This window comes from Mus caroli, chromosome 17 (genome assembly GCF_900094665.2).
Source record: "Mus caroli chromosome 17, CAROLI_EIJ_v1.1, whole genome shotgun sequence".
In the NCBI taxonomy this organism is placed as follows: Eukaryota; Metazoa; Chordata; class Mammalia; order Rodentia; family Muridae; genus Mus; species Mus caroli.
The window spans coordinates 34,351,422-34,363,103 of NC_034586.1; the positions used below are offsets into that span (position 1 = coordinate 34,351,422).

At 37.5% G+C, this 11,682-nt stretch overlaps 1 protein-coding gene across 1 annotated transcript; it reads left to right on the forward strand.

The window, feature by feature from the left end:
- The first annotated feature begins 7,496 nt into the window (after positions 1–7,496).
- Positions 7,497–11,043, forward strand: LOC110312233 (olfactory receptor 12D2-like). The gene is made up of 2 exons (XM_021185776.1): positions 7,497–7,587; positions 10,115–11,043. Exons 1-2 carry the CDS (start codon positions 7,497–7,499, stop codon positions 11,041–11,043), a joined length of 1,020 nt encoding a protein of 339 aa, XP_021041435.1.
- The last annotated feature ends 639 nt before the right edge of the window (positions 11,044–11,682 follow it).

Genomic DNA, 11,682 nt, shown 5'->3' on the forward strand with positions numbered 1-11,682 from the left:
TATGGGACACAGTGAAAGCATTTCTAAGAGAAAAACTCACAGCTCTGAGTGCCTCCAAAAAGAAACTAGACAGAGCACACACTAGCAGCTTGACAACACACCTAAAATCTCTAGAACAAAAGGAAGCAAATTCACCCAAGAGGAGTAGACGGCAGGAAATAATCAAACTCAGGGGCGAAATCAACCAAGTGGAAACAAGGAGAACTATTCAAAGAATCAACCAAATGAGGAGCTGGTTCTTTGAGAAAATCAAAAGGATAGATAAACCCTTAGTCAGACTCACTACAGGGCACAGGGACAGTATCCTAATTAACAAAATCAGAAATGAAAAGGGAGAAATAACAACAGAGCCTAAAGAATTCCAATAAGCCATCAGATCCTTCTACAAAAGGCTATACTCAACAAAACTGGAAAACCTGGATGAAATGGAAAATTGTCTAGACAGATACCAAGTACCAAAGTTAAATCAGGATCAGGTTAATGATCTAAACAGTCCTATATCCCCTAAAGAAATAGAAGCAGTCATTAATAGTCTCCCAACCAAAAAAGCCTAGGACCAGATGGGTTTAGTGCAGAGTTCTATCAGACCTTCAAAGAAGATCTAATTCCAGTTCTTCACAAACTATTCCACAACATAGAAGTAGAAGGCACTCAACCCAACTCATTCTCTGAAGCCACAATTACTCTGTTTTCAAAACCGAGGAAAGACCCAACAAAGATAGAGAACTTCAGACCAGTTTCCCTTATGAATATCGATGCAAAATTACTCAATAAAATTCTCTCTAACAGAATCCAAGAACACATCAAAACAATCATCAATCCTGACCAAGTAGGTTTCATTCTAGGGATGCAGGGATGATTTAATATACGGAAACCCATCAACGTAATCCACTATATAAACAAATTCAAAGACAAAAACCACATGATCATCTCGTTAGAAATTATTTGACAAAATCCAACACCCATTCATGATAAAAAGACTTGGAAAGATCAATAACTCAAGACCCATACCTAAACATGGTAAAAGCAATCTACAGCAAACCAGTAGCCAACATCAAAGTAAATGGTGAGAAGCTAGAAGCAATTCCACTAAAATCAGGGACTAGACAAGGCTGACCACTTTCTCCCTACCTATTCAATATAGTACTTGAAGTCCTAGCCAGAGCAATTTGACAACTAAAGGAGATCAAGGGGATACAAATTGGAAAGGAAGAAGTCAAAATATCACTTTTTGCAGATGATATGATAGTATATATAAGTGACCCTAAAAATTCCACCAGAGAACTCCTAAACCTGATAAACAGCTTCAGTGAAGTAGCTGGATATAAAATTAACTCAAACAAGTCAATTGCCTTTCTCTAAACAAAGGATGAACAGGCTGAGAAAGAAATTAGGGAAAACAACACCCTTCAAAATATTCACAAATAATATAAAATACCTTGNNGTGANTCTAACTAAGGAAGTNAAANATCTGTATGATAAGAACACCAAGTCTTGGAGTTAATTTTTTATCTAGCTACTGCATTGAAGTTGTTTATCAGGTTTAGGAGTTATCTGGTGAAATTTCTGGGGTCAGTTATGTTGACTATCATATCATCTGCAAATAGTGATAATTTGATTTCTTCCTTTCCAAATGTATTCCTTTGATCTCTTTTTGTTGTCTAATTGCTCTGGCTAGGACATCAAGTACTCTATTGAATAGGTTGGAAAAGAGTGGGCAATCTTGTCTAGACCCTGATTGTAGTGGGATTGCTTCAAGTTTCTCTCCATTTAGTTTGATGTTGGCTACTGGTTGGCTGTATATTGCTTTTACTATGTTTAGGTATGGGCCTTGAATTCCTGATTTTTCTAAGACTTTTATCATGAACAGGTGTTGGATTTTGTCAAATGCTTTCTCAGCATCTAATGAGATGATCATATGGTTTTTGTCTGAGTTTGTTTATGTAGTGGATTACGTTGATGGATTTCTGTATATTAAACCATCTCTGCATCCTTGGGATGAAGCCTTCTTTACCATGATGGATGATTGCTTTGATGTGTCCTTGGATTTGGTTTGCAAGAATTTTATTGAGTACTTTTGCATGGATATTCATAAAGGAAATTGGTCTGAAGTTCTCTTTCTTTGTTGGGTCTTTATGTGGTTTTGGTATCAGAGTAAGTGTGGCTTCATAGAACAATTTGGGTAGAGTACCATTTTTTTTCTATTTTGTGAAATAATTTAAGGAGAATTGGAATTAGGTCTTCTTTGATGATCTGATAGAATTCTGGACTAAACCTATATGGTCCTGGGATTTTTTTGGTTGGGAGACTATTAATGACTGTTTATCTTTTTTTAGGGGATATGGGACTGTCAAGATTGTTACTTGGTATCTGTCTAGAAAATTGTCAATTTTGTCCAGATTTCACAGTTGTCTTGAATAGGCTTTTGTTGTAGGATCTGATGATGCTTTGGATTTCCTCAGTTTCTGTTTTTATCTCTCCCTTTTCATTTCTGATTTTGTTAATTAGGATACTGTCCCTGTGCCCTCTAGTTAGTCTGGCTAAGGGTTTATCTATCTTGTTGATTTTCTCAAAGAACCAGCTCTTGGTTTTGTTGATTCTTTGTATAGTTCTTTTAGTTTTTACTTGTTTGTCTTCAGCCCTGAGTTTATTTCCTGCCATCCACTCCTCTTGGGTGGATTTGCTCCCTTTTGTTCTATAGCTTTTAAGTGTGCTGTCAAGCTGCTAGTGTATGCTCTTTCTACTTTCTTTATGGAGGCACTGAGAGCTATGAGTTTTTCTCTTAGGACTGCTTTCATTGTGTCCTGTAAGCTTGGGTATAATGCAGCTTCATTTTCATTAAACACTAAAAAGTCTTTAATTTATTTCTTTATTTCTTCCTTGACCAAGGTATCATTGAGTAGAGTGTGGTTCAGCTTCCATATGTAAATGGGCTTTCTATTATTTATGTTGTTGTTGAAGATCAGCCTTTGTGGTGATCTGATAGGATGCATGGGATTATTTCAATATTTTTGTATCTGTTGAATCCTGTTTTGTGACCGATTATGTGGTCAATTTTGGAGGAGGTACCATGAGGCACTGAGAAGAAGGTATATCCTTTGGTTTTAGGACAAAATTTTCTTTAGATATCTGTTTGTTTTATAACTTCTGTTAGTTTCACTGTGTCCCTGTTTAGTATCTGTTTCTACGATCTGTCCATTGATGAGAGTGTGGAGTTGAAATCTCCCACTATTATTGTGTGTGGTGCAATCTGTCCTTTGAGCTTTAGTAAAGTTTCTTTTATGAATGTGGCTGCCCTTGCATTTGGACAATAGATGTTCAGAATTGAGAATTCATCTTGGTAGATTTTACTTTTGATGAGTATGAATTATCCCTCCTTATCTTTTGTGATAACTTTAGATTGAACGTCGATTTTATTCAGTATTAGAATGGCTACTCCAGCTTCTTTCTTTGAACACTTTGCTTGGAAAAATTTTTTCTAGGCATTTACTCTGAGGTAGTGTCTGTCTTTGTCACTGATGTGGGTTTCCTGTATGCAGCAAAATGTTGGACCTGTTTATGTAAGCAGTTTGTTAGTTTATGTCTTTTTATTGGGAAATTAAGTCCATTGATATTAAGATATATTAAGGAAAAGTAACTGTTGTTTCNTGTTATTTTTGTTGTTAGAGTTGGAATTCTGTTCATGTGGCTATCTTCTTTTAGGCTTGTTGAAAGATTACTTTCTTGTTTTTTCTAGGGTGTAGTTTTCCTACTTGTGTTAGAGTTTTCCATTTACTATTGCTTGAATGGCTGGATTTGTGGAAAGATATTGTGTAAATTTTGTTTTGTCATGGAATGCCTTGGTTTCTCCATCTATGGTAATTGTGAATTTTGTTTGGTATAGTATCCTGGGCTAGCATATGTGTTTTCTTAGGGTTTTTATGACATCTGACCAGGATTTTCTGGCTTTCATAGTTTCTGGGGAGAAGTCTGGTGTAATTCTGATAGGTCTGCCTTTATGTTACTTGACCTTTTTCCCTTAGTGCTCCTAATATTCTTTAATTATTTTGTGCATTTGATGTTTTGATTATTATGTGACAGGAACAATTTCTTTTCTGGTCCAAACTATTTGTAGTTCTGTAGGCTTCTTGTATGTTCCTGGGTATCTCTTTCTTTAGGTTAGGGAAGTTTTCTTCTATAATTTTGCTGAAGATATTTACTGGCCCTTTAATTTGGGAATCTCCACTCTCTTCTATACCTATTATCCTGAGGTTTCGTCTTCTCATTGTGTCCTGGGTTTCCTGTATGCTTTGGGTTGTGATCTTTTTTAATTTTGCATTTTCATTGATTATTGTGTCTAAGGTTTTCTATGGTGTCTTCTGCACCTGACATTCTCTCTTCTATCTCTTGTATTCTGTTGGAGATGCTTGCATCTATTACTCCTGACTTCTTTCCTAGGTTTTCTATCTCCAGAATTTTCTCCTTTCATGATTTCTTTATTGTTTCTATTTCTACTTTTTATCCTAGATGATTTTGGTCAATACCTTGTCCTGTTTGGTTGTGTTTTCCTGCAGTTATTTAAGGAATTTTTGTGTTTCCTTTTTGAGGATTTCTTCCTGTTTACCTGTGTTCTTCTCTATTTCTTTAAGGGAGTTATATATGTCCTTCTTAAAGTCCTCCATCATCATCATGAGTAGTGACTTTAGATCCATATCTTGCTTTTCTGGTTTGAATGGTGTATTTAGAACTTGCTATGGTGGAAAAATTGGGTTCTGATGATGCCCAATTCTTGGTTTCTCTTTCTTCTGTTCTGACACTTGCCTCCTGCCATCTGATTATCTCAAGTGCTCCCTGCCTTCGCTATATCGGATTGGAGCCTGTCCTTCCTCTAATCCCGGTTGAGTCAGAACTCCTCAGAGTCCAGCCTTTTCTGTGATCCTGTGATTCTGGGATCCTGCGATCTTGAGATTCTGGGTGTGTCAGAGTTTCTGGAAGTCAAGCTACCTCTGAGAGCCTGAGATCCTGGTGTGACCATGCTCTTGGGATTTTTGGATCCTGGGATCCTGGGATCCCAAGATCCTAAGATCCTGAGTGTGCTAGAGTGCCTGGAAGTGGAGTCTCCCAGGGGATTGTCTGCTGAGTTTGTGGCCAAGATAGACTGGCACCGACCAGAAGGTGTCTTTTTAATTATTATTATTTTATTATTTTACATATTTACACTCCAGTTGTTCCTCCCCTCCCCCACAGTCCTCCTTCCAACAGTTTCTCATCCCTTTCCTCTTCCCCCTTGCCTTTGAGCGGGTGAGCCCTGCCACCAGACCTCCCAGTTCCCTGTGGCCTCAAGTCTTTTGAGGATTAAGCAAAACTTCTCCCCAGGCAGACCTCTAATATATTTGTTCCAGGGGCCTCTGACCAGCAAGTGGTGGCTCAGTCTCTGAGAGCTCTCTGGGGACTGATTTAGTTGAGACTATTGGTTTTCCTATGGAGTCTCTTTGCCCTTCAGGTTCTTCAATCCTTCTCCTAATTCAACCATGCGGGTCTCTGACTTCAGTCAAGTGATTGGGTATTCGTATTTGCTTCTGTCTCAGTCAGCTGGTAGGATCTTTCAGAGGACAGCCATGCCAGCCTCCCATTGGTCAGCACATCATAGTATCAGTAATAGTGTCAGGCCTTGGTGCCTGCTCCTCCCCCAGGCTGCCCCTCTCCCCAACCCTCTGAAATGGATCCCAAGTTGGGCCAGTCACTTGGCAGCCTTTCCTTCAGTCACTTCTCCATTTTTGTCCCTGCAGGTATTTTAGACAGAAACAATTCTGGGTCCGAAATTTTGCCTGTTGGTTAGTAATCCTGTCCCTTCACTTGAGGCTCTGTCTATCTACTGGAGGTGAACTCCCTTTCCCCAATGTTTGTCACTTTGGCTAAGGTCACCCTTATTGAGTCCTTAGTGTTTCTCACCTCCCAGGTCTCTGTTACTTTCTAGAGAGTCCTCCCACCTCCCCCTCCCCAAGGTTACTTATTACCATTCATTCTCTTGGCCATCTGGGCTTTTCTACTGTCCCTGTCCCATACCTGATCCTGTTCCTCTTTCCTCTTCCCCTCCCTTCTCCCACCCAGGTCCCTCCCCCCTTCTGACTTACATTATTATTTTCTTCCTCCTTCTTAGTGGGACTGACACATTCTCATTTGGGCCTTCAGTCTTTTAAAGAAAAACTTATCTCTTTTATATCCACTATTTCCTCTTTGGGAGCCACATCAATATGTATTCAGAAAAACAACAGAGTCAGTTAAAGCTAGAACAGAGCTAGTCAGATATCTCAGTGGGCAAAGACAGTTGCAAACAAACCTGACAAGCTGAGTTGAATCCGTTAGACCCATATGGTGGAAGAAGAGAATCAGCTCTTTAAACTTGCCCACTGACCTATACATGTTGTAGCTCATGTACACCCAAGTAAATATGTGTGTGTGTGTGCATGCAATAAATAATTTTAATAAAATATAGAAAACAAACACAACCATTGTTGTGTGAGCAATCTCTTTAAATAAGGAAAAGAAGGATATTAAAGTTATATTTGTATACTCTTGTAAACACAGTAGATAAAAAAAACCTAGGTATCTGTCTATAGAAGAATGAATCAAGAAATGTTATGTAACATACACACACACACACACACACACACACACAAACATACATAAATATATTTGGTTATAAGAAGAACAAAGTTATGTTGTTGTCATGGAAACCTAGCAATTAGCAATAAACTCACTAAATCAATTAAGACAGTGCCAATTGTGGTTCCTAGATTATTTATATTTTATAATGACACAGGAAATCATGTATGTATATATGACAAGAAATAAAAGGAAAACTATCTGACTCTAGAATCTAGAGGATCCAGGAAGAATAATGGATGAGGGCACAGGGAATTAGTAATAGAAACATATGAATGTAAAGGGTGGAAGAAGTTTAATGTCTATCACCTACTTATATAAATGTCCCTATGTAGCCTAATACCATGTCCAGTGAATAAATTCCATTGTGAAAGAATGTAAAGAAAATATGTATGGGTTAAAGAGAGCTACAAATTAGATCCCAGTGTGGTTGATTAAGTCATTAAATACAAAGATAACTTGCAGTAACTTTGACTTTAACATAGCAAATGTAAAATTGTTCATATAACAAATGTAAAAGTTACAACATTTCGACGACTAAGAGAAAATAAACATGAAGGGTCCTATGCTAAAAATACTACTAAAACTTCAAGATGGTGTCTACAAAGCAGTAGCCAAGCTGGAGGCTTAGCTTATGTATCTTATAGGGCAGGTGCCCATGTAGCTTGTGAGAAATAGAGGAGCACAAATGTGAGGAAAAGAAACTTGTTTATTTTCATACCTGTTCTGCTCAGTACCAGGGGATGGGCCCCCTTGGGATTTATGTCTCCAGATTTGTCTCATTAAAACACCAAGGGAATTGTTGGTGGCACAGAGGATTCTGGAGATGAAATGTAGGCCAGAACAACAACATGAGCTGTCACTTCCAATATTTTACAACCTCTCAATTTGTGTACATAAACCTGAGAATTTTTGTCATTTGTGCTGTGAACAATCAGCCAGGTAAGAGAATGAATTAGGTGTAAACTTGGAAATTTCCTGTATTTTCTGTTCTCTATGGGATGATCTGTCAGTTTGCAACATTAAACATCAATACTCAGGTCCAGAGTTGGTTCTCTGCCTTGAAATGGACTCTTCATTATGTTTCAGTATTGTGAAGACTGTTTGTTTTCTGTATTATGTTACCATAACTCACCTCAATTAATCATCATGGTTACTTAAACATTCTGTAAAGCCAACGTGAAATCCCCAAATATTGAAAGTGCTGAACAGAATCAGTAGTATTGACCATTTCAATTGCTATTTTTCTTTAGCATTTTGGTCGATATGTATGATATATATCTTTAAAACTACTTTGTTTTCTAGCCCAAAGATTCATAAATTAACTGGCTCAAAGGAGTTGAACTTTTCAAAAGAACATTTGTTGTGTTTATAAACAGAGAAAATGTGCATGATTATTAAACAAAATGCCCTGAGTTCTTTGAAGGCAACCCTTCACAGAAAGACCCTCTGATGATATCATTTCTCAGACTGTGTTCCAGGTATAAAGCTTAGAATTCTTCAAAACCCTTACAAGCTTTCTACAGTTCATTAACTTTTCATTTTTTAGATGGACAAATTGTTTTCTTCACCTGGTAATGTCTCACACCTTGAGTATTTCCTCCTTTGTAGGCAATCTCCTTGGTGTCTCCCTTTGTCTAACTCCAGTGCAGCTTGGGGAGTTCTCTCTATCTGTCCCACCAACACAGGCTCTCCACACACTAATTCTTATTCTTCTTTTATGTACACAGAATGAGTCCAGCTCACCTTAAATGAAAGGAATCAGAAATACTACTTATCATAGCTATGTCTGCTCCTACCAGTGTATCTCAAGAATGTAATTCAGGTACTTTCCTATATTGTGAGGACAAAAGCAATTTTAACAGTTACCTTGATTTTTATAAGTTCTGACTCTACAATTAAATAGGAAATCTTTTCCAATCTATTCCTCAAAAGCTTTAATATTCATAAAAACAATTCAGTTTTGTTTTATGTAAATAAAATAAATTATTCATTTCTTTAGGTGAAAAACGAGTCTTCATTTCATAGGAAGGAATGTCAGGAATTAATTTCATAGAGAGGAAACTCTTAAAATAGGGAGAGCTGAACCACCCTGGAAACTTTAGAATAGGATGATGTAAGGCAGCCTGACTTTGGGGAAGTTAAAACACAAGAGAATTATTTACCATGGTCCCATTAGTGCTGCTAGTGGAGAGGCAAGTAAACCTCCTCAATATTTGAAGAATGAGTTTAAATAGTTAACAGAGAGTCAAAATTTCAAAGACACTAATGCCATAGGTTTTTATAGTTCCTTTTGATGAACTGAGGGAAGAGACTGTCAGGCACACCCAGACCACATATTCTTATTCATATATTCTGAGCCCTAGAAAAGGCTTTCTTTAGTTTAAGAATATCCAGGAGGATAGAAATTTCATAAAGTATAAATTATAATGCAAAAAGAGCCTTGGGTCAGCATGGTATTATAACTATAACCCCATCACTCAAGAAACTGAGGGAGGGGCTAGAGAGATAGCTTAGCAGTTAAGAACACTGACTGCTTTTCCCAAGGTCATGAGTTGAATTCCCAGCAACCACATTATGGTTCACAACCATCTGCAATGAAATCTTCTGCCCCCTTCTGGTGTGTCTGAAGAGAGCAACAATATTCTCACATAAAATAAATGAATAAATGAATAAATCTTAAAAAAAAAAAAAACCAACCGAGTGAGGAGACAGAATCATGGTGGGCACAATTTGAGAGTGTCAAAGAACATCTTTGGGTTCTATTTCTAAAGCGGTCAATGGTTCAGATTATTGAAAGACATTAAGCCCATTATTTTCTAGGAAACTGAAAATGTTATACACATATCTGGTTAGACACTTGAGATTAATATGGTCATGTTTCTTATCTCATCTGGGTCAAGAATGAATAAAAAACAAATCAGTGCAAAGATGTTTGTATACCTTATACTTTCTTAAATTGAGGTGGAGTTGCTATGTTATGATAAGTTGTCTATTCTTTCTAGTAACTCTGTGATTGAAACAAATTTGTCCCTGCCTACTGTCTTCACATTAAAACCCTTCAAGAGTATGTTTACCTTTCAGAGTCTGTCTGCCTAGTAAGATATTTTAAAACCTGTTCACTGTTAGAGACAATTAATGAAATGAAAAGAAAGCTGGATTACTATGTAAATACTTATAGCTAGAAAAAAATGGTAGGATGGTACCTGTTCTGCACCTCCAATAAAAGACATTAATAATGAAAACTATAATAAATTAGAAATGTTTGAATAGGAATACACAACAGAAATTTAGGCTTCATATTTTTATGGTCTGATAGGCAAATATATAAGATATTCACAAGAACTTTACAGGGTTATAGAAACTACTCTCATGAACTGTGTTTCAGTTGGCATGAGATTATTGCCTAGTAAGACTTATGGACAAGAGTGTTAGTATTCCACAAACTGTCCTATCTTTTCTTTTTAAGTGTTATTGAATCACACATTTATCACTGAATTTCTCCTCTTGGGGGTGACAGACATTCAAGAATTAAACCCTATTCTCTTTGTCACGGTCCTTGCCATGTACTTTGTCAATGTGGCTGGGAATGGAGCCATCCTGATGATCGTCATTTCAGATCCAAGACTCCACTTGCCTATGTATTTCTTCCTGGGAAACCTAGCATGCCTAGACATCTGCTTCTCCACTGTAACAGTGCCAAAGATGTTAGAGAACTTCTTCTCTACAAGCAAAGCAATTTCCTTCTTGGGATGCATAACTCAACTTCATTTCTTCCACTTCCTGGGTAGCACAGAAGCCCTGCTGCTGACAGTCATGGCATTTGACCGTTTTGTGGCTATCTGCAGACCACTCCACTACCCTGCCATTATGAACAGTCAGGTCTGCATCCAGGTGGCTATCTCCATCTGGGCCATTCCTTTTCTTCATGCTTTAGTTCACTCTATATTGACATCTCAATTGAACTTTTGTGATTCCAACCACATCCATCATTTCTTCTGTGATGTTAAACCATTATTGGAGCTGGCCTGTGGAAACACTGAACTCAACAGGTGGCTGCTAAATACTCTCACAGGGACAGTTGCCATTGGCCTCTTCTTTCTGACTTTTCTCTCTTATTTCTACATTGTCACCTATCTCTTTCTGAAGACTCGTTCCTGCAGCATGCTGCACAAAGCACTGTCCACCTGTGCCTCTCACTTCATGGTTGTCATGATTTTCTATGCTCCTGTTCTCTTTATTTATATCAATCCTGATTCAGGGAGCTCCCTGGAAAAGGACAGGATCATTGCTGTCATGTACACTGTGGTCACCCCTGCACTCAACCCACTTATCTATACTCTGAGGAACAAGGAAGTGAGAGGTGCTCTGAATAGAAAAATCAGAATATTACTTTGACTTGAAGAAATCCAGTAAGTTATTCTGAAATATTAAAACACAAGCAACTAATGTGAATACTGACATGTGAAACTTTTGATTCTGCAATTGTTTATGATATGTATAACAAAGATGACCAGGTAAGAGAATAAATATATGAGAAAATGTTGCCCAATTGTATTTGAAATTCCAATATATAAATAAGATGGAAATTGGAACAAACAAGGTGCTTCCTATAAAATGCCAACGCTGAATTTGGGAGAAAAGCATTGATGAATCCAACTTGGTATCCTTTCAAATATCTTTATATGTAAAATGAAGTATATAAATTGCTGGGAGTAGATAAAAGGAACTTGTCTTCCATACTGCCATTTTGACTTTAGACTTTATTTTACCTAACCTGACCAATTCCCTTTTTTTATTAGATATTTTCTTTATATACATTTCAAATGTTATTCCAAAAGTTCCCTATACCCTCCCTCCGCCCTGCTCCCTTACCCACCCACTCCCTCTTCTTGGCCCTGGCATTCCCCTGTACTGGGGCATACCAATTCCCTTTTTAAGCAACATAGTTCCAGAAACATACTTGTTACCAACACCCCTGTATGCAATAATAATTATCCAAAATATAAAGGCTCTAACAACATTTAAAGAACAAAC